Source organism: Drosophila novamexicana, unplaced genomic scaffold (genome assembly GCF_003285875.2).
Source record: "Drosophila novamexicana strain 15010-1031.04,08,12 unplaced genomic scaffold, DnovRS2.1 tig00000485-arrow-pilon, whole genome shotgun sequence".
NCBI lineage: Eukaryota > Metazoa > Arthropoda > Insecta > Diptera > Drosophilidae > Drosophila > Drosophila novamexicana.
This window is the reverse complement of record NW_020824808.1, coordinates 2,198,350-2,222,149: the sequence shown is the minus strand read 5'-3', so window position 1 is coordinate 2,222,149 and position 23,800 is coordinate 2,198,350. Positions and strand designations below refer to the sequence as shown.

Sequence of the window (23,800 nt, the reverse complement as noted above, 5' to 3'; positions counted from 1 at the left end):
CGAGCCGGATTGGTATATCCAGTTCGCCCCAGCAAGCATTGGTGGATCTGCAATAAAAGGTTCCAGGAACAGCCATAAATTCGAAAAAGATAAGTAGCAGTGCACCTACCTCAACTTGTCCATTGCCAAATTTCCGGCAACTCCAGTTAATTAATTCTTTTGTGTGTCTGAACATATTTTTTCGCTTCACATTGTCCGTGGTTAAAGCGAGGGGCAATTGTATTAAAAAAAAAAAAAAAATTCAACAAAAAAAAACCCGCAGATAAAATATTGTTCGTGGCCATTAAGGCGTCTAAAAAGTGATAAATATTAAAAGAAATAAAACAGAAAGTGACTCCGATAAGGTCGCCATATTGGTGTCTGTACATATATATACATATATGTACAAGTGCATACCCAAAAATTTAACCGATCGCCATATTGATGTACGCAAGTACATCCAGACATATCTGCACACATAGGCTTTCGCTCCGTTGAACAACAAGTGTATGCGCTTCTCCATTCCAACCTTCACCAAAGAATCACACACTAAATACATATATAAAAACACACAATTCTAATTCGTATTTAATTAAATAAAACCACACTGTGCAAATTCACCTGCATGTATACACACACACATCCTATTATATGTGTATCGTTTGTTATTTTTTCCTCCACAGCAGCTTCAATATTAATTTATATATTTATTTTTACCAATTAATTGGCAAGTGTGAAACGTAAACAAACAACAGGGTTGTAAAGTGTCAAGATCGGTTTTCGATAAACTGATTCTGTGAAACTTTTATATTTTGTATGTTTCCACCTTGCCATTGAGCTGCGTTTACTTAATAAAATACAAACATATATATTACCTTTTCTTATTCTTATAAAAAAATTTATAAAACATAATTATAAGTTAAGACGTTTCCAAGTTGCGTATTAAATCGAATATCCGTGCGATTTTTTATTAAAATAACAATTTATCACAAGTAATTCTATGAAAAAAAAACTTTTCGTTGAGCTGCGTTTAGAATAAACGTGCTTCTTCTTGAGCTCAACCATCAATAAGCGATAAGCATCATTTTTTTGCGCGATCCGTTTCCACCACACGGCCGCTTTGTCAAAAGAGAATAAATCCTTTTCTCTGGTGTTTCAATAAAGAAATAATTAGATTTTTTTTCTCAATTAAAGGAAACTAAATAAGAATCAATTTGGTAAATTATTAGTAAAATAATTAATTTAACAAAATTTTCCGATTTCGTTGGACTCAATAGTGCACACCATTTCAGTCATTCCATTTTATTCTGATATCTCGATTCCATCGTTCCTGTGCCATTTCTTATTCCGTTTTATCTCTGCTGATTCAAATTATTTGTATTTGATCACATTTCACCTGGTTAGTACAATTTTTGGCTCTGTGAAGAGCCTAGTATGCCAATCGGTGGTGATCAAAACAGCCAAAAACGACTCACAGCACCGTCCGTCAAGGAGTCAAAGCGACCTTTAACCTCACCTAGAGCAGTTTTCGGGAAACTCAAGGTCGAGAGTACCCGCACATACGCCACTCCAGTCCAAACCCACAAGAAAAGAGTCCAACCACCTGAGAACCTTCGAAGCAACAGTGACTGCAAAGCCACAGCACTGCAAATTGTGTCAGAAGGAAAACCATCCCGTGCGTCTATGCCCGCGTTTTCTACAAATGTCCGTACCCGAGAGAGTTTCCGTCATTAAGCAACAAAAGCTGTGCTTAAACTGCTTCGCCAGACAGCACCAGTTGAAAGACTGCACCAGCGCACATAGTTGTTTCACGTGCAAGGGACGTCACAACACGCTACTCCACCGTGACAGACCCCAGGTGCCCTCAGCTTCCACAACACCAATAGTTTTGAACCCTCCTTCACCAATACAGTCCACTTCTACTTCAACCCAAGCTACCGTTCAAAACTATTTTTCCGCAAATTCACATGGTGTTCTCCTCGGCACGGCTGTCATCCAAGTGTGTCATTTGGGCACAAAGTATACAGCCCGGGCATTAATCGACTCTGGGTCTGAAGCGACCTTTATTTCAGAGCGATTGTTCAAAAGGGTTAAACTTCCTTATCAACCCGTCGACGCACAGGTCTCCGGTTTGAATCAAGCCATTTCGGCTCAACCTCAAAAACTTTGCCATTTTAATATTGGCTCTCCTATAAAGCCCAGGGTTCATATTGAAACCTCGGCTTATGTTCTTCCAAAGCTGGCAGGCAATTTGCCCTCCTACACCATCCCCCAAACTGCTTTGGAAGAACTTCCAAAATTACAATTGGCCGATCCCTCTTTCTATAGGAGCTCACAGATAGACGTGCTTCTCGGCGCCGATATCCTCCCATCCATATTGTTAGGTGGCTCCTATCCCAACATATGTGGCACTCTCCTTGGTCAAGAAACGATTTTCGGCTGGATCCTTACAGGCCCCGTTTCTAAGACCAGTGCCAAATTTGTCGCATCCTTTTCGACTCAAGTCTCGCTGAATCCAAATGCGAGCTTGGATAAATTGCTCACAAAATTTTGGGAGGTGGAGGATATTCCAGTTAAGCTGGAAAAGGAATCCGACCTTTTTTGTGAGCGCAATTTTCAAAAAACCACTAAAAGGGATAAAAACGGCAGATACTTGGTCACACTGCCATTCAAGAATTCCGATCACATCCAGTTAGGCCATTCAAGGTCCATCGCACTAGCTCAATTTCTACGAAATGAGAATCGTCTGGCAAAAAATGCCCCCCTTAAGGAGCAGTACGATGCGGTGATCCAGGAATATCTGGACTTAGGTCACATGCGACAAGTCCCTCCAAGCAATGGTTCAGATAACTTTTATCTACCACACCATGCTGTTCACAAGCCTGACAGCACCACGACCAAGCTCCGCGTAGTATTTAACGCCTCCCACCCGTCATCGAATGGTAAAAGTCTGAACGATGTGCTACATGCAGGGCCCGTTCTGCAATCCGACTTAACCATTCAAATTCTAAGATGGCGCTTCTTCCGATATGTGTTCAATGCCGATATCACAAAAATGTATCGGCAAATACTTGTGCATCCCAACCACACGCCCTATCAGAGAATTCTGTTCCGAACAAAGGACAACGAGCTTCGTGACTTCGAACTCAGCACAGTCACGTTTGGAGTTAACTGTGCCCCCTTTTTGGCAATCCGGGTACTACATCAGCTATCTGATGACGTTCGTTCGCTCTATCCCTTAGCAAGTCATATTATCGCAAACAATATGTATGTCGACGATGTACTAGCGGGAGCCCATTCCAAATCAATAGCAGATCAAGCAATTGCAGAACTCCGCAAGGCCCTTGAATCTGCCGGGTTTCCCTTGCGAAAATGGACATCCAATGAAAAGGACTTGCTAAGAGCGATTCCCAAGGACCACTTGCTTCACGCCGACTTTTTAGAGATCGAGGAAGCCTGTTCGGCAAAGACTCTCGGGATCAGATGGAAAGCTGACACCGATCAGTTCTTTTTCGCTCCATCCGAGCTAACAGCCAAACAGTCCGTCTCCAAACGTGAAGTCCTTTCACAGATTGCCAAACTGTTCGACCCAGCAGGTTGGCTGGGTCCAGTCATTATCCAGGCAAAAATATTCATGCAGGAGATCTGGCTCCAAGAACTGGGCTGGGACGATCCGCTACCTGAGAGTCTTCTCATTAAGTGGAATTTATTTCTGCAAGAGTTTCCGGGCCTCAGTGCGATTCGCATCCCTAGATGGGTCGAATTCCGCCCACAGGGGACTATCCAATACCATGGGTTTTGTGACGCTTCGCAGCGTGCATATGGGGCCGCCATTTACGTGCGCACTGAGATACAAGATCGCATCTCAGTACATCTCCTAACAGCGAAAACGAGGGTCGCTCCGGTCAAGACGATATCCTTGCCACGACTAGAGCTGTGCGGAGCAGCACTTCTGTCCGAGTTATCCGCTGCACTCAGTCCCCAGCTACCTTCCGCTGGCGGCGACTGGTTCTATTGGACAGATTCCACAATTGTGCTAGCTTGGCTTCATAAGCCACCATGCGCCTGGACTACCTTTGTAGCAAACAGAGTCGCAAAAATTACTCAGGCCACCGACTCCAATAAATGGTCCCATGTACGATCCGAGTACAATCCAGCGGACCTAGCGAGCAGAGGTGCCCCACCACACGCGTTAGTCAACAATGAGCTGTGGTGGCACGGGCCAGAATGGTTACGCCTACCTCAGAACCAATGGCCCATTCCTTCAGATCCCCTCCCAGATACGACAATAGAGCAACGTACGATTAAGGTAAACCTCGTAAACACGGCTCCCTCATTTTCTTTCCTCGAGCGCTTCTCCAAGTTCGATCGAGCCCTGCGAGTGTTAGCCTACATCTATCGCTTCTTCAAGCGTTGCAAACGATTGTCGCTCCCGTCAACTATGGAAATTGACAGCAACGAGATTTCTTATGCACAAGAAAAACTCATTCTCCTGACCCAGAGACAAGCATACTCGTCAGAGTACACTTGCTTGAGCACGAAAAAACAGCTCACTTCCAGCAAAATCCTTAATTTGAACCCCTTTTTAGATGGTAAGGGAATTATTCGAGCATGTGGTCGTGTAAGAGCGGCCGAAGCACTCGGCTACGATGAGCGGCATCCAATCATACTGCCATACACATGTGCATATTCGCGTCTCTTGACCGCTTTCACCCATCTTATATCCTTGCATGGAGGCAACCAGCTCATGATGCGTTTAATACGATCACAGTACTGGATTCCAAAGCTGAAGGTGTTGGTCAAATCCACAATTCATTCCTGCAAAATCTGCGTCATCCGAAAAAAGAAATTGCAAACGCAGCTCATGGGCGACTTGCCTGTGGAGAGAGTCACATTCTCTCGACCGTTCACTCACACAGGAGTCGATTTTGCAGGCCCCTTCGATGTAAAAAATTACACAGGTCGAGCCTGTCTTATTACAAAAGGCTACGTGTGCGTCTTTGTGTGCTTCAGCACCAAAGCCATCCACCTAGAAGCTACATCTGACCTGACCACAGAAAGATTCCTAGCGGCATTTGCGAGATTTGTGGCACGACGAGGGTGCCCAAGTCAAATGCATTCCGACAACGGCAAAACCTTCGTCGGAGCGGCCAAAGTCCTCTCGCGCGATTTTGTAGAAGCGCTTAAGACTCAACTCCAGGCCACTTACAGTCTCCAGAAACTGTCCTGGCACTTCAACCCTCCTAGTGCACCGCATATGGGTGGCCTGTGGGAGGCAGGTGTAAAGAGTTTCAAAAATCTATTTTATAAATCTACATCGACCTCCAAATACACCTTCGAAGAGCTTTCCACGCTCCTATCCAAAGTTGAAGCATGCCTGAATTCAAGACCGATATCTCCATTGTCGGAAGATCCTACTGATCTCCTAGCTCTGACTCCCGGTCATTTTCTAGTCGGGGGTCCTCTACTTTCCGCCACAGAGCCAGAGATCAAGGAAAACGCCGCGTCCATCATCAACCGCTGGCAGCGCTTGAAGGCTTTGCAACAACAGTTCTGTCTCCGTTGGAAACATGAGTATCTTTTAGAGTTACACAAAAGAAACAAATGGCAAACTCCAACGCGAGACTTACAACGGGGCGATCTAGTCATTATTAAAGAAGATAATCTTCCAGTTAATGACTGGCGTCTAGGTCGAATCCAAACGACCTATCCTGGCGACGACCAAAGAGTCCGAGTGGTCGACGTCTTAACAGCCCGAGGTGTCTCCAAGAGACCTATCTCTAAGCTGATCCTGCTCCCGATAGAATCTAGTCTCCATTTTCCATCCAGTAAAATTTCCAGTAAAGACTAGAATCCTAGATCCATAGGTCTGCGGACCATCCGTATAAAGCCGCATCAGTAATGTCTACTATGTTTTTTTTTCACAATCTTCACGTAACAGCACGATGTCTCCACGCCAACAACATGGCCGATCCAAGAGCCGACCGGCAACGGAATCGTTCCGATGCCGAGTATGCCGAGGAGTCCACGCGCTGCGCAAGTGCCAGCGGTTCATGCGGCTGTCTCCAGAGAAGAGACTCCGAGCAGTTCTCGTTAATAAATACTGCCCAAACTGCCTGGCTCACCAACATTCCGGGGAGTCATGTCGCCGCAAGGACAAGTGCCGCAAGTGCCAGGGCGACCATCACACCTTGCTTCATTTGCAAGAAGCGCGTCGCATGCCATCTCCAGAGCGATCCCAGACAAGGCGCAGCACCAAGGCCCAAGCGCGACGCTCCGCGCCGCCTTCATCCGCTGGTTCCATCTCCTTATCATCACTCATGGAACACAAAAGGACAACCGTGCTCCCGAGAGCACTCATCCGACTCGGAAACGGCAAGGCGACCCGCGAAACTCGGGCACTTTTAGACCCGTGCTGTCCGGTAAGTCTTATCGACGCATCCTTGGCAAAGGCCTCCGGGCTATCCGTCACCCGCGTCGGTAAAGACAACGCTTGCTCGGCTTCAATAAGTTCTAGGACCTCTAGCTTCCAGCGAGAGGTCATCCTGCAAGTGATGCCAAATCTCCGGTATCGAACTCCAACGAAGCCCATCAGCGAGGAACTGAATGAGCCCTTCACCAACATTCGATTGGCAGACGATCGCTGGTTCCAGCCGGAAATCTCCAATCTGGTTTTGGGCTCGGATATATATCCGGACTTAATCCTCCAAGGCGTCCTGCCGAGTCTTGGCGGCGCACCACTGGCCCAAAACACGGTCTTTGGGTGGATATTGTCCGGCTCCTGTGCTCAATAGTCGGAACAGAGCCACGTCCCTCTCCCTTTTTCTTTTGCAATACTGCAAGGCGGGCGGCATGTTCACACAAGAAGTGTATCCAACAGTCGCCATCCAACCGCCATGTAACTCCGGAACCAGTACACGGAACATGTACTGAAATTTCACCACACGTACACTAATACACTGGTACTCTTGTAATGTACTCTGAGAAAATGAAATAGATGAAAAATAACCTTCAAGCTAACAAAACGTGTTTTTCTTCAAACCTAAAATAAATTTGTGCAGAGCAGAAACGCTCCTCCAACGACGATTCATTCTATAGAAGTTCACCTGGAAGCCCTGCGGACGCCCTACTACAACATTAGGGTCTGATGACAATTCTATTAATATGTAATTTTTGTAAATCAGCCCACAACTGAAATATTTTTCTATATGTTTGTTTGATTGGACTCAAAAGTCTTTCGCTATTTTAAGTGTTAAAGTTGACTCCCATATTTAATTAGCAAAATCGTATCAATTTATTATATAGGAAGAAACAGTCGTAAAATCAGATGTTAGTGGAAGCCTTTTTTTTCGCTGATATCTCGACCTAACTCAGCAATTACGAGCTTTGATATTCTACGTCACGTATCTGTATAACTTTAAGCTACGTAAATAGAAAGGAGTTTATTTGGTCGTCGTGCTTAAGATAGACATATCCCTTTTTTCTATAGCCATGGTAGACTTTTATATGGAAATACTCTTAAATCAAAATTGCTTGAAGAAGCATTCATTTGACAGCAATTACTGTACTCACTTTGTCCACAATTAAGTTCTAACACTTTCCGCCTAAATCAAGACAGCTGGGTCTACCCTACGGCATATTAAGTTGGCTGCGCCTGAGCATTTCGTGACATGAAGCTGAACGAAGAATCTAGTTTTAATTTAAGGAAAGCATTTTAGGCATGTTGACAGTCAGTTTCATTTGAGTGTCAACTTTGCTAGGATTGTTTGTCACGGGTCCATCGCTAAGACTACATTTTTGAATTCATGATTTGACACAGGCAGCTGCTGTGGGCTGTCATGGATTGAGCAAATGCTAGGCTAAAGAGTGAGCTGTTTTTGGTTTGACTGATGTTGTTGTTGATATTTCGGTTCGACTGGATAACTGGCTGGCACTTGTTGCCGGTTTGTGTCTCGGCCAACGCAGCTGCTCTGGAGCTTTATATTTTTTTTATTATTATATACTTGATTTTTTGTGGCCTGCAGCTTGGGTCCCGCTTTGGTGAATGATGCTAAGGCCACAAAATCAAAAATAATATTACAAAAAAAATTACATATCACTAGCTGTGATTTGATTTGTGCTGCGCGCCGCCAGGTGAAAGTGGTTTGTGATTTGAATTTATATTTGGTAATACGTGCTTAAATAAGCCTAAGATGATGTCTCTATTCTTTGGTTCAATTATTTATGGCTATAGATTACAGCCTTTTCATCGGTTTCCACACACACTGACACAAAGAAAGAGAAATTACTCACGCTTGCATCATGATCTCTGGATTTTCGGACATTTGGATCTTTTCTTTTTAATATATTGACACCAGCTGCGCCAACTGGCCAAAAGCGAATGCAAGCGCCGGCAAAACAAATGCATTGTTCACAATTTTCCAATTGTCGTCGATAAAACACACACACACACTCATTTATTCGCTCGCACACACGCATACACAATGCTTTATCGCCTTGTCAATCGTTGCCGCTCCAAAACAAGTTGCATGAAAATATTTTAGCCATGGCCCGTACGCGGGACCCGACCGTTCATTATCGTCTTAGCCATTGGCTCCCGCTCAAATCAACCGGCAGCCATCTCTCAAATGTTGCAGCAGCTGTTAGCCAAAATGCTTTTGCTCATATCTGCACTCGCCAATCGCTCGGCTTGTTTGTTTAATTAACTTACCATAAAAACCGACCGGTCGTATAATTTCTAAAATGTTGGCCAAAATAAATTTCAATGCCGGGCTCAACCGGGATTTGAACCCGGGACCTCTCGCACCCAAAGCGAGAATCATACCCCTAGACCATTGAGCCGCTTGCTCGAACAGCTTTTAAAGCAAAACTTTCACTACGGCCAATGTGATGTTGTTTTGGCCACGTTTGGCTTATTTTTAGTTGCCACATGCAGCAGCCAAAAGTGTGCATTGGTTGTGGCGGCATCTGCACATATTTTGTGTGTGCCTAGAAGTAGGCAACATAAAAGTGTGGGAATTCTTGAGTACCAATTGTCTTGCATATATGCGATAATAAGCGATAATCTCTAAACGATTTTGGGGAAATTGTACTCCATTGCTAAACGAAAAACTACGCCAAATGCGAATTACCAGCTCAGCCAGTTGGCCTCTATATGGTTGGTTGGTTTGGGACGGTGTTGGCTAACATATTTTGCCATAATTTATGTAAATTTTATCAAGGAAATTAAATGCAAAGCTTAAATCAGAGCAAGTAAATACTTATAAGATTTAAAATCTATTTTCTTAAGAGTAGTTTTTGAAAAGGAGAGGCTTTTAAAACAACCACAAAAAAGACCTTTTCCACCTAAAAACTGGAACTGGGTAGGTATTTGGTTGTATGATATTATTGTTTCTCGCACGATAGTTGTTGCTGTAGTTTTCTTATCAAACATTTCTGCTAATTTTTGGGATCAATCTGCACAGCTGTAAGCAAACAAATTTATTGATTGCGCTCAACTCAGCTACAATATTATGTTTATGTTGTCAACACTTTTTTTTATCGATGTTCCATAAAGGACTGTAAGACGTTTCATTTATCCACCCACAGACAAATAAGCACAATTCAAACCAAATTTTTCTTAACTTAAGAATAGTTTTTATTTAAATTTAAACTAATTATGTACACAAAACTTTACATTTAAAGTGAATCTTAAATATACATGTATGAAAACATATCTAAACATGAAAATGCACGCACTTTAAATTAGCACAAGCTGAAAATGCAGTTATCTATTCTTTCTCAAAATATTAAACTATTTCGAGCTCCTTTAAGAACCTTGCGTAATGAATTCTTTTTTCGATTATTTAATGAAACCTTTTATTTTTGTCGAATTTTATTCTCGATATGAGCGTCATATGACAAACTTTATATATGTACTTATTGGTTTCTAGGAATATTTATACATATTTATTTTTTATGAGCCGCAATTTCGAAGACAGTTTCAATTTCGAAGACAGTTTCTATTCACATATATTTTATAGTTCGTTATTCTGCTCAGATTTTATTACAGGTATCGTTTGCAAATTATAACCTTACTTCCAGGTTTTGAAAGGTTATTTTTGAATACAAGAAAATTTACGATTCCTAAATCCAACATTTGGCTCTTAATATTTAAAAAAAGTTCTTATTAGCGACTATTTGAGAAAACACCGCGCGCTTGAGAAGTTTATATTTCCAGTTTACTTTAATACGTAAAAATAAATCTTTTAGCCGAATGCTGTCCAAAACTTAATCAGAAACATCTAAAACACATGATGGATAAGTATGCCCGTGGCAAAAGAAACCAAATCTAACCACTAATAGTCGTCGACAAAACTATGTTAAATAAAGTCTATTAATAAGGTATGCAGCTCAAGTAAATATATCTTCGACCAGCTGCTTGGTAATGATGCGATGTGGTCGCGTTGGATTCACCTTGGGGCGCTGATAGAGACGCGCATTGATCGCATACAGCCGGGGGGAGATATCGCAGCGTACATTGAACCACCAGTCGCAGACGAAGACCGCCTGAGAGAACTGTGTGCCATTGGGGCAAAGAAACGAGGCCTGACGTCCATCAATGTCGCAATAGTGCCAGCCTGTCAATATATAATGTAAAACATCTGTATAAGTACATTGATAAACATGCATGCATGTAACTCTGGCTTACGACTCACCCTGGCATCTAGTTTCCATGTCCGCAAAGAAGCCCGGGTAGGACTGCTCGTCACAGTAGAAGTTCGTATAGGGTACGGCAGAGAGTATCGGATAGTCCACGCCGGGTCGACCTGCAAGATTATTTGGTTATTGCAATTAGCGCTGGCAAATAAACAACGTGTCTTGTTTGTTTCCAATCAATTTCACTTCATGTGTCGATTTTTTACTTAAAAGAAAGTGCAGTTGCAGCCCAAAATAAAACCAGGCTATAAAAAATGGATGCCACAGCAACTGCCCTACCCCCTCTCTCCAACGACTGTTGGCCCGTTCGCAAAATGTCAAATGCACGCACAACAACGCCGCCAGCGGGCCGCATAAAAAACTGTTGTATGTTGGCATAAACAAATCTGACATGCCGCTGGCTCCACCGACCCCTCGCTTGACCCCTCGACTCGCTAATAAATGAATTTACGAGTAGCTGCACTTCTGTGCCAAATTTTCCATTCGAAAAATAATTTAAAAAGCGTTTTTTTTATTTTTGCGCTCTGGACAAAAATGCATTTTGCAGCTGCAAATGAACACAAATAGGTCTGCCCTAGTCCGATTAGCAGATACCCTGTACTAAGCTGCGCAACATAGCAGAACATCTAAACTAAATGGCCTTTTGATAGCGATTCGGCATCTTCTTCGCTTCTCCTTTTGTGGATTATTCATTCTTAAGTAACTTCTCTGTTTATTGTCTGATCTTTTTGTAATATTTCTTAATCTATATATATGCTCTGATTCCTAAATTCATCACGAAGGACTTAAAAGAGCAGAGGCTTAAATTCAATTTATGAGAAATCGAGAAATTTATCAATATATATAGATCGAAATTAAGGTCTAGCTTCTAAAACCTATTTCAACCATTTTCAATAGATATTATAGGCATATACAGGGTATCTGCAGTTGTTCTGACAGTGAATACGCTGCCGCTCCCTCAGCCAGATTTAGGCCGTGCTTGCAGCATGAATTTAATGCAGAGCAGTCGCGCATATTGATTGACTTGTTAGCAGTAATGTGCTCACCCGGTATGGATTTGCCCAGCTCCAGATATTCGCGCACCGAGGGACTTAAAAAGTTATCGGGTATTTCGGGCAGATCCTTCTCCTGGCTGCCGGTGTCCTCATTCTCCAGATCCTGCTGCGGCTCCGGCTCGAAGTTGACCGGTTCCGGTGCGCGTGGGCGTTTTGTGCGCTTCGAGCGTTCCGTTTCACGGCAATCTACAGGAAACAACGACAAAACAAAAAATATAATAAGCTTTAAATAACCAAGCCTCAAAAACTGAAAAACTAAAAACTTAAAGTTCAAGGTTTTAACAACAATTGCTGGCGTTGCTAATCGCATTTATGCCAAGATTATAATTTGGATTTTGACCACACCCAATTCCGGTTTAGGCAATTAACTCTGGAAGCGCAGCTGTCAACTGTAAATCAACTCCGACCTCCAGTTTTGACCCGCTTCGGCTGCTGTCCATTGTGCAACATGTTCTCATGTTTTATCATTTGTTGCGCAACATTTTGTGGCCATATTGACAAGTTTTTGTGTTGTTTGGGCCATTGACCTTGCAGCTTCTTTGGGAAAATACTTTATCTCCGACTAAATGACATGCACTTTGCCGTGTAATTGCTTACTAAGAATTTGGCTTTCATACCCTCATAGAGGGTATTATAGTTTTCTTGTGAAATGTGTAAAGCAGAAAGGGAGACATCTCCGAATAATAAATTATATATGTTATATTCTCGATCAAGTGCATCGATCCATTATATCATATCGATAGATATGAATTACCCTTTTCCTTTTCGAGTTAGCTTGCACAAACATGGCATTACCATGCTTATTGTATATGATTGAAGTCTTTTGCCCAACGGACCTTTATTTCAGATAGCTTTTACAGGCAGAAATTAAACTTTGTTTAAGTTTTCAAGATGTCTTGACCACACTCAGCAATTATAAGCTTTACCACGCACATTATATATGATCAATCATCAAGAATCTTAGCAACATCATACTTCTACACCAAAACTCGTTCGAAGAAGAAGTATTTACATGGGATGTCTTTTTGTTTTAAGCATATTCTCCTCAAATATCGTGAACAGTTATTAGCTATAGGGTATTTGGTGTTCATCGTTCAGTTGTTGTTTTTTTTTCGCTCATTAGCTTAATTTGCAGCTGCAGCAGCAACAGCTCCGTTCGCTTCCTTCATTTGCAACCCACTCACAAGTATTTTGCATGCTTTGCCTTCACGCGGATCCGTCCGTTGGCCCGGTGGATACTGAAAACTTGTTCTCAATTTCATTCTACAATTCGCGCAATTTATTCACGATGTTGGCAGTTGTCGTTTGTTGTAATTGTAATTGACCTTAACCTTGTTCCACAGTGTTTTATTTACTTTTTTTCTTATTCTCGATTCTTGTTGTTGTTATCGTTATTGTGGTTGTGTGTCATTCAACTCAAGTGTTTGTTGTGCAACTGCCTACATGCAGTAGGCATTTGAACTTTCGTTGAAGGGCAGCTGCCTCTTGAAAAAGGCCGACGTTAACATAATTTTTTACATATTATCTTGTCTGATAGCGCGAACAAGATTCAACTTGTAATTAATATTCTTCCTAAACTAAACAATAAAAGTTTCTAGATTTTTGTTGTTGAAATTAAGATTTATTGATTTTGGATAAAAATGTTATTTCAAAAGCAATTTTTTCTTTAAATCTTTTTTTTTTAATTATCAGTTAATAAGTTTAAAATGAAATCTATCGGAAAGCATGAAAAATGACACACAACTTCACGATCATTTTTTATTAGTTAAGTTCCCAAATAAATAGAATATGATCTCACGATTTTTAGACTTACGAGCATTTATTGTTAAGGGTTTGACCTCCTGATATTCCAAACACATTTTTATTATTTGTGTAAAGACGTTTTCTTAACAAATATTGAGTGAAAGTATACCTTACCTCACCTCACCTATTTTAATCGTATTGCAGTGATTTCTGCCTACTATATGCCTTGAATAATTTTGACACTCCACGCATAAGCAGACGCGGATATTAAAATGAGCATTTTGCAGATTTTTTGATAATATTAAAATAGGGGAAAATGTCGAAGAGCAAAACCAATTAACATAATCCAAACACCCATCGACTGCAACGAGCACACGCACACACACAAACACACACACACACACACACACACACACTGTGGTTAAGAGAAGCAATTGAAAAAGTGTTTATTAGCCACACTCTGCAAACACACGCACACAAACACGCCGCCTGCGACAAATTGCAACATTAAATTTTCGTAAAAATGACAACAAAATTTATTACAATTGAAATAATTACTGCGAAAAACAATCAAATTGCAATTAGAGGCAAGTCGCGAGGCAAACAAAAACCCACAAATGCCATGACGACAAATTGTAAAGCCTGCAAAAAAGATAAACGTAACTGCAAATATCTATATACACATATATGTATCTATATCTATAGCTATATCTATATCTGCTACGCACAGCGCGCCTAATGTCAAGAGTTGTGCGTAACCAATGGCAGAATGAAAAAATATCATGTCTAATGAAACATTTCGCGGCGTAGATTGGACAGAGAACTCTGGGCGGGGCAGCTGTCCCAGCGGATGCAGTGCATCATGTCTGGCTGTGGGGCACACCCCGTTTGCCACGTCTGGCAATGGATTAGGTAACCCGAACGGCCGTCTCCCATATGTATGTGTTGCAAATGCTGGCCGGTCACCACATCGAACCACATTTTGTTGGTGGCTTGTCGTCGCCAATGTGTATTGGGTTTTTTGGTTTTGCAGTCGCATAATTAAAGTAATTGCCATACGCTGCAGCCTGCAACGAGTTGTGGCAGCTGCCGCAGCAGCAACTACTACGCATTTCACAATTGTAATTGGTTTTGCGCACTAACTTAACGAGTGATAAAAACTTGGCTACTGAAATCCCAATCACACCCAGCCCCAGCTTATTACCTAAAGGTTATGCTCCGCTTACCTCTTGTGGCATCCACATGCCATAAATCCAACCTGTCATTTTTATCAGCCGAATAATTTAGAGTGTGCATTATTTATGTTTTGTTTAATGCTAAGGACAATGCCACCACAGCTTAGTTCGAATGCTGCCACAATGGCAATTAGGCGGAGACTGATAATTGTGGCTGGAGCTTGACCTTTTAGACAAATCGTTTTCTAAATTTACAACATTTATTCTTGTCCCTTGCCCTTAAATATGAATGCAATATTCAAAGGCCAACAGAGTTACCATTAAATTTATTTTGATTTTATGAAAATTAAGAATTTAAGTTTGGTTAATTACAATATGTTAAGGTAATTGTACCTTTCAGTTCTCCTGAGCAAAAGTTCTTTGGCTCTATATTTTAATAGAGGATATTAACCGGCTTTGTCGAGTTTCTTCTTTGCAACACATTTCTCGGCCATGAGATTATTAAAATTAAATTTAAAAATATTTTTTCACATCGTAATTGAGTTGTTATCTACCTTATCCCAATTCTATTATCCACTTTTATCCTACCTGGCTGTAATTTCAAAAAAGTCCCGAATATTTATTTCTTTAATCATTTTTTACACAGTTCCTGGCAATTTCACTTGAAGCTGATCGTATGGCCTGTTCGCTTTTACATTCTTCGAGCCTAACACATGCCCCTCCTCTCTCTCTCTTTTTTTTCTTAACTCAATAGACCTAAGCAATGCTGCGACTAGTTACAACCGATTTGGTTAGTTGAAAAGCCCGAATTATGCCGCCTTCAAATTGTTGTTAGCCTCTAGCCGACTGGCGGTTTGTTAGTGGTAGGCGTAGTCGGGGGCGTTATTTGATAGCTTCGATAAGAATCAAAAGCTTAAAGCCGTGTTAACGGTTTTATTTTTTGGCCCAATTTTATTTGGCAATTTGCATTTTGTTGGCGACTAAAGTTAAAAACTTGCTCATGAAACGAACTAACCCAGTGGCTGGACCCATATCGAATGTATATTGACTGCGTTCATAATTTTTGACATGGCCGTAAAATACGTCTCGTGAGGGGTGTGGGTGGGTAATGGGAAAGGGGTTGGGCAGTGGTATGGGTGTATAGCCCGCTTCTCAAAGACAAAGCGCCTGCGAGCTATTTGCAGTCGTCACACGAATCAAAACAATAATGGATAATAGAACGGCATGCCAAAGATGAAATACTCTTGTCTGGCTGGCTTACGGGTTTTAAAAATTGTTAATTAAATTGGTCAAGATATCTTTAAAAACAGAATAAAATTTCCATTCAAAAACTCACTTTTCAATCGATTCTTCCTTTTTCGGCTATATCATGCTATGATATAACATATATGATAATATATGATCATATATGATTTCAACATGATTTGGCTTATATGATAGCTTGGTCCAGATATAATAAGAAACAATAAAGCTATTTTTACAAGAAATAAATTTTTACTTTTTTATTCTATGAAAGGTATATGTTATAGTGGTCCGATTCCATAACTTTAAAACTGACAGACAGACGGACAGATTTACATGACTCTGGCAAGTTGGCTGTTTATGATGATCACGAATGTATATACTCTATAGAGTATGTATATACTCTATCTGTTACACAGTCAACGACACAACTATAATACTCTAAAAGGGTATAATAAAAATGAAAATGAAAATAAAAATAAAAAACAGCATCAAACTCGTTTGTTGCATTGTTTTGGTTTAAATCGTCGCCGCTGAGGTTTGGCTGCGAGTTTATGCAATGCATTTAGTCAATAGATTAAGGAGCCGGCTATACACCCAATGTCTAACCGAAAATATGTATGTGTATGTATGTATATATATGTATGTGTGTGTGTATGTGTAACAAATCGTGACTGCATGAAGTTGCCGTTAAAATCTATGACTACGCGGCAATGCTTCGATCCAAGTCACATGCACATTTTTAAGGTGGAGCTCGTTGTGATTTCTTTTGACAATATATTTACGTATACCCTGTAAACAGCACACCTTTACGATCTTGATAAACAAGAGCTTCCGCCTATTTAAAGATAAAGTCTTGATTTTTTGGATTAAGAGCAAGTCCGTATAGGATGGCCTTCGACTGTTTTCCTCTTAGGATACCTGTGCCCAAATTACAGGGTATGCCCCAGCAAGCACACTCAACTATATTTGAGCTGCCTGTTTTATATATATTGTTTTATTTTTTACTTTTTTGCTGTTCGAAACGATTTAAAGGCAGCCAATGCATTGATTATACTAAAGTACACACACGAATGGATTTTGGGTATATGGACTAGCGTAATCTTTATTAAAGACAGGCTATATGCCATTGCCCACCTGGCAGCGGATATTTATGTGGGTTGGGCAGAGAGCGGCGGGACGAGAAAGCGTGCGGCGCAACAGGAAATTCATTTACATAATTTTTGTGCTGTCCCTGGGATCCTTTGCGCTTGACTGTGCATTATCCTTTTAATAAGCATCACACACACAAGCATACACATACACACACATGGCTAGCCGTGTGGATAATAAGCCTATCAAGGATTCAATTATATAATGAGCTTAATTTATGTTGCGCCGCTTTCAACCATTCGACTCGCCGATGGATCAACACGGAACTGAATTATGTTCGCGGCGACAGTTGTTGTTTGCGGTCTCATTTTGCAAGGATGTGCCGTGTCGTCTTTTGGGTACTTTTTTTTTAAATGATTTATTTTCTCATAATTGTCAATAAAATGCTGCACAATTTGCATTTGCTGGCTTTTAACCCTTAACGGATTGCGTGCAGAGCAGCATGTAGATCATCTCAGTCAATTCCAGCACGTACTCTTCAATTAAACATTGCATACAACTTGTTTTCTTTCTTTTCATGTTTTTTGGGAGTATGAGGCCAGAAATAGTCAGTGAGTTCCCGTATCCTCAAAGCAACGATTTATTTAAGGTAGAGAGAGCTATATGGATAACTATCGTTCGTTAAATACTTATACATATTCAAATGAACTTTTAATCAGCGCGGCGATAAAAATAGGTTCATCTTTATCTCCAGTCTATGTCTACATTATTTGGCATATTGATTTTTATAAATACATATTATAATTTTAAAGAGTTCAAGGAAATATAGAAAAAAGAGAGAAATAAATAATTTGGAACTAAAATATTAACGTACTATTTAAAACATTTAAATCAAAAATAATATTTCAAAAATATAATTAAAAAATGTAATAAATAACTAAGGCCGTAGCTACGTACATTCTTTTATGTTTTGCTAAAGGGAAATACACAACAAGTTTTTAATAGTTATATGATTCTATATTCGATTCTATGGGATTCTAATTAAAGTTCATATGTAGCCGCTTATATGAATTCTATCACATTCTTTCTATTCACACATTATCCTTTGTAAATCCTTTACATCATTTACAATATTGATTGAAAATAAAAATTTAAAGTAGACAAAACAAAATTATTAAATTAATAAAACTTAACAAAATATTTAAATATGGCTCTCAAGGTAAATCTGTTTTCAATATTTTACTATATTATAATTTATTATCTAATTAAAGCTTATGCTTCGGGGCCCGCATTCAATTGTGCCCAAATTTATGTGCCCAGCCACAAAAATTGCGTAAATATTAATTTCTCACCTATGCGTACGCATACTTACGGCCAGGTAAATCATATTGTCTGCTGTCAAAAACTGTTTAATACTCTTTATGTACTGTACGCATACATGTGCATATGTATGTAATTAAAAACTTTTATTTCATATTAATTGCATTGAAAGCCGCCTCGGCCACAGGCAGTTTATCAACAGGCAGCTCATAAATATAAATGAGCACAATTTTTATTATATATTTTTCGAATTTTATTTTTTTTTTCTTTGCAATTTGTCGCGCACAAAGCAAATTTTATTTTAATTGAAAATTATGCCATGGCATTAACATTAATCGCAAATTGATGGCAAAACTCAAACCGAAGCGAACCGAAACGATCCTCGGCACAAAATTTAAGGAAATACCTCAAAGCAATTGAAGGCGTAGTTTTGTTATTGTTTTATATACTCTATTGCCAACTTGTTGGCCGTCAGATTTTAGCCTCAATCAAATTGCGAGCCGGCATTATACTTCTTTTTTTATTTTTGGCTTATCGCTTTTGTGCCATTTGCATATGTCAGCTGGGCGGCTATTTGTTGGCTCTTTGCTTGGCCAACAGCCGCGCATAAATTGTTTTCTCATGTGTGCCAAATATTTGACTTACGCGCCCAGTAAAAATAAAATATCCGGTCGTTACGCCGACTGCACAATACTCTGTTCCCAGCTGAAAACAAGTTAAGTGTTATAGATATCATCAAGACTTTACTATCAAAGAAGAGTAATTCTAGTTTCAAAATCATATTCATATTCTACAGTCGATAAAAATGTCTTCTGGTAATAGAAAATGGGTATAAAGACAACCTGCTCATTTTTATACAGTTTAGTTAGGTTTACTCTAGGAAAACCTCTTAAGTTGTGAATATGACAGATCCCGATTGAGCTGGGGACACATAAAAAACTTGAGTGTTTAAGCTTGCAAAGTTCAAACATTTGGCTTAGGTAAAACCAATTTACTCTCTTCACACTGCACGAACAGAGTATAAACAAAAATGTACGCACAGGTAAATCTCCCTGCACGTGTGCGTGTGGACGGGGCCCGCTTTTTGTTATCCGCCCATAAATCAATTAATTTTGCGAACATGCAAATGCAATTGTGCAGCGCCACCTGGCGACAGTGGTGGAAACCTACAACGCCGCGAACAAGTGACAACTGGAGGCAAAGTTTTATCTGCTTGTCAAATGTGTACGACAAATAAACGAGCATCTAGCCTCAATTTATAGGCTCAACTATGCAGTTATTGCAGTCATATATCAGCCAGGCTTTATCTCAGACATTTTGTTTCATAAAAGTTTCCGTTTCGCATTAACCAGATATTGCTGCATGTATATATTGAACGACTTTTGCCAGAGTCTCATAAATTTGTTTTTCCTACCAACGCTGCATAAATGAAAATCATTTGCATACTTATAAGTAGATGGCAAATGTTTTGACATGCTGTTGTTGCTGCTGTTGAGTCTCTGCTCGTGGCGGATGTGCGCTCGAAGATCAAACAACAGACCGTTAGTTACTTCGAGTCGTTGCATCAAGTATACGCGCCGTTGCCCGCCGCTATTTGTGAATGGTTAATGCGATTGGGTTAGCTGTACATCAGTTAAGAGATTTGCCATTTGCATGGATGGTCCATAGGATGAGACATCAACTTTACCAAGTCAATTGTCGTGACTGCTTGCATATAATTAATTATAAGCCAGCAATTAATTATCTTTCAATAGAGATAAAAATAGATTTCTGTTTCCCACTTAAAAAATTAAGTTGGCTTTAAGCATCTTTTGACCCAGTTTTGTTTACAGAACAAACAGACAAACTGTTTTACACTTAATTTATCTATCTGAATTGTTAATATTTTTTAGAATGTCTTAAAGATACCTCCATTACCAAAAAGTTTATCCTAGTTACACAAACTATTTCCTTCGTTATTTTAAATGCACCCTTTAGCAGCTAAATATCAACATTATATATATTGCATTAACATAAATTCTAACAGCTTAACATGAGCATGCTTTCAACATTTGTAAAACAATTATACATCCATCGAAACAAATCCTTTGATCAAAAGCTAACCAACTTTTATTAACATGAAAATCGCGTCTTGGGACAACTTGCTTGTTTGTTTTTATTTTTTATTTATTTGTTATTCTGCAATTAGCATTGCATTTTGTATCGTGATGTCACTACAAATTTATGTCTAGACTTCACAACAAGATTGTTGTTTCATGCGGCCCTCACAGCATTGGCAATAGTTTTACATGCAGTTGCCCCCACTGAAAAGTATCATAAAACATCACAAATGTAATATATCTGACTTGCAAATACAAAAATTATACTTATTTAAGAGAAGACTGCACGACTAGCAGTTATCCTTTGTGAATTATAAATTATGTTAACTCATATTTCCCCAGTTCAACACTAGAGTGGCTTAAATTGGAAATAGAAAAGGAAGTTGATATGCTGTTAAATAGATAGATAGATAGATCCCTTAATGGTCAAACATTTCTGCGGGCATTTGTGATCATTTGGAGTTTTTACTGGGAAACCGTAACTCCGGGACATTTCTTTAGCAGAATAAACACACATAGCTACATAAATATACATACATACATATATATATTCAGTCCATATATCATTGCCATTCACACACTTTAACATAAACATTGACACGATCTGTAACATTATGGATTATTCCTGATAGATAAAGATCTAACAGAAGAAGAGAAACGGAGGAGTGTTCAGTTCTCAGAAAATCGCTTCGATCTTCTACAGTATTTATTTCTTTATTTTTAAATGTTATTAATGCTGTTATCATGTGAATGTTCTGTCATTATTGCTGTTATAAACTTGAACTGCTTTTGATATCTAAGAATCTAGATTTCAAATTTGATACCTCCAGTTATTTGACATTTTTTATATAAAATCTCTAATATATATAAATATGATCATATGTACATAGTGTCATATCCATATTGGGTATAAAATGTCTTCTATGTTGAACAAGATATATATAGCCGTACTTAACCCTTTATTAGGTAAACTCTATTGATAGGGTATGAAATACAAAACAATTGTCAACTGTTTGACATTTTGCCTCTCACTACTCTCAGCTATTGTTGTTGTTGTTTTAGTTGTTGCTGCTGTTGTTGTTGCATTTACTGCATGTGGGCAATAACTATGCAATCATATTAAATGCAATGCTAATGCGGCTGTTAATTAGACGCAAACCGAACTCTCGCACCTAATCTAAATGGCAAACGCGAATATTAAAGCTTACTTAAGACTGCCGACTGCCCCACTCCACCTCCCTCAGCACAACGTCCGCCAACGTCCCTTGCCACATGGAATGTCGTGCAGTCGATTGTAATGGGTGCGGACTGTGCCAACCTTCAAATTTCGTGAGCTACAAAGATTGTTGCTGTTCAAATGTCAAAGGTGAAAAAGAACTTCCCTGACAAATTATGAATTGGATTTGGATTTGGTTTTGGTTTGGGTTTTGGTGGTTGGAATTGGTGTTGCTTGATGCGAAAGTCTCGCATGTGATGGCAGCAGTTGCACAACCGACTTGACAGAGATTTGCGTGGCACTCATAAAAGGCAGGTCGCCGATGTTGCAAGTCGTCTCCTCTGCCCCGTTGGCCTCTTGCTATTAACTAAATAAATCTCAACATGACGACGCGTTGACTACTTGACCATAAATGTCAAATACGCAGGCCGCGCGCGTTTCGCACGCGGTTTTTTTTGGCTTGCAGTTTATTTTGGTGCTTCTACCCTTTGCCGTGGGTATATTACTTTTGTCATGGCGAGAAAAACATAAGTTGTTGCTGCATCTTTATTTAAAGTCAAACGTTATACTTTGTCTGTTCCTTTGTAAAAATAATCTTCCATTTTGTTAGATATGTATATCGGCATGCATACGACTTTTTGCATAAGGTAGTATATATGTCAAAGTCGACCCAATAGGATTACTATGTCATATAGCTGACATGAGAGCCAACAACTGGTTATGATTCTTTACAAAAGCATTTTTTTTTTGTATTTGTAGAAGTCTTAATTAAAACTCACAAAAACTTAGAAATGTTGCATCAAATCATTGATTTGTTTTTTTTTTTAAATTATTTATATATTGTCTGCAAGTGTATTTATTATTCGGCCCACCAAAATTAATATTCCCATATTTTTTAACGCCTGACACATCAAGGCGGCAGTTACCGCGTACCCGCCCTCCGTGTGTGTGTCATGTAATCTGCTTGAATTTATTGCGTTTAGCTTGCGTTTTGCTGTAATTCGATTTGGTTGCAACAAAAGCAACAACTGCAACAACAACAAAATCCGCTAGCTTTAATTTATGTTCTGCCTGTTGTTGTTGTTGCATAAACATTTATGATTTATAAGCAACTTGGCGACTTACCCGTAAACAGCAAATATCCACAAAAGACGATCAGCACAGCGAACGTGAGCCTTGGCAACATGTTGCTAAACGCGAATGTTGCCAGTTAAATGATGTTGCTAAGCTGGCTGTTGCTTGATTTGTTGCCGTTGTTAATGTGTTTCTTTTGACCTTTTGACAAAGCAAACACAGTCCAATCAGCCAGGCGACAGACAACAAATCCACTTTCCAATCCAATCTACGAGCCGCAAGGTAAAAACCGCGCCTAAGTAAACGCGCGCGACTTAAAAACGCGTGCAATTTTTTAAGCTAGTTGAATTAAAAAGCGTTTAAATGTTGTTTATTTTGTTGTATTTTGAATTAGCTGCAGCTGCAACATAAATTTTGGTGGCAATTACACGGCTTGAGTTTTGCTTGCCACACCAAGAAAAAAGTAAAGCGTTTTGTGTGTTAAATTTGCATTGAGTTGGCCCATAAAAAAATCAGCTAGTCGCTGTTGTTGCAGTTGCCTAATATGTGGCACAAAGTAGCGGGCGGGCGACTGTTGTTTGCAGTTGCAGTTGCCGCAACAGTAGCAGCAAACAATAGCACACGAGTATTTCACTAGTCACACACACTTTAGCACACATACACACAGAAGCACACACGGTTAAACACACATCACAAATTTGATATTTGTTGTTATTGTTATTATGCTGTTGCATATGTATACTTTGTCTCCAGCTGCCAGACAAGAGTTGTTGCATGCAACACTGCTTAATTTAGTGGCAAATAATATTGTTTAGATATTATATACTTTTAAGCCAATTCCAGTTGTCGCGCTCAACGACCGTTCGCTTGGCGTTTTCAGCTTCAACTGATTTTGTGTTTTTCAATTTTTCAATTGTCTTGGCTGTATTTTTCGCAACGAGCATCCACAGCAAGCAAGCTTCACTCACAACTTGAGTCGAAACTTGAGTCGCTTTTGCTTTGAGCCTGGCCCCCAACTCGTTTGTCGTGCCTCCAAAATAAAAAAATTAAACAACAAATCTTGTCGCTCAGCTGTGCTCGGTTTTAATTGTGCTAACTAGACTTGGC

The 23,800-nt window shown here is 39.8% G+C and overlaps 2 protein-coding genes and 1 non-coding gene across 5 annotated transcripts in view; 1 reads left to right on the top strand and 2 right to left on the bottom strand.

The window, feature by feature from the left end:
* The window catches only part of LOC115761709, a 78,605-nt gene that overhangs the window by 43,815 nt on the left and 10,990 nt on the right, over positions 1-23,800 (top strand). The gene's annotated exons all lie outside the window — the stretch shown is intronic.
* Positions 8,749-8,820, bottom strand: Trnap-ugg. The gene has a single exon. It is a non-coding gene; the product is annotated as a tRNA-Pro (tRNA).
* Positions 9,853-23,551, bottom strand: LOC115761713. 2 transcript variants are annotated; one of them, XM_030703588.1, is made up of 4 exons: positions 22,745-23,551; positions 11,724-11,918; positions 10,677-10,787; positions 9,853-10,598 (listed from the first exon to the last, which is right to left on the bottom strand). In XM_030703588.1, the coding sequence occupies exons 1-4, from the start codon at positions 22,803-22,805 to the stop codon at positions 10,372-10,374; spliced, it is 594 nt and encodes a 197-aa protein (XP_030559448.1). In that variant the 5' UTR covers positions 22,806-23,551; the 3' UTR covers positions 9,853-10,371. The 2 variants fall into 2 exon arrangements, with proteins under 2 accessions (XP_030559448.1, XP_030559450.1); XM_030703590.1 differs by lacking the exon at positions 22,745-23,551 and adding an exon at positions 12,917-12,946.

Excerpts from the sequence above, each read along its gene's own strand:
- LOC115761713 (XM_030703588.1), bottom strand. The coding sequence starts at position 22,805 with ATGTTGCCAAGGCTCACGTTCGCTGTGCTGATCGTCTTTTGTGGATAT. Across the intron at positions 11,919-22,744 it reads TGGATATTTGCTGTTTACGG|ATTGCCGTGAAACGGAACGC; the intron begins GTAAGTCGCCAA and ends TGTTTCCTGTAG. Across the intron at positions 10,788-11,723 it reads GCTGGGCAAATCCATACCGG|GTCGACCCGGCGTGGACTAT; the intron begins GTGAGCACATTA and ends ATAATCTTGCAG.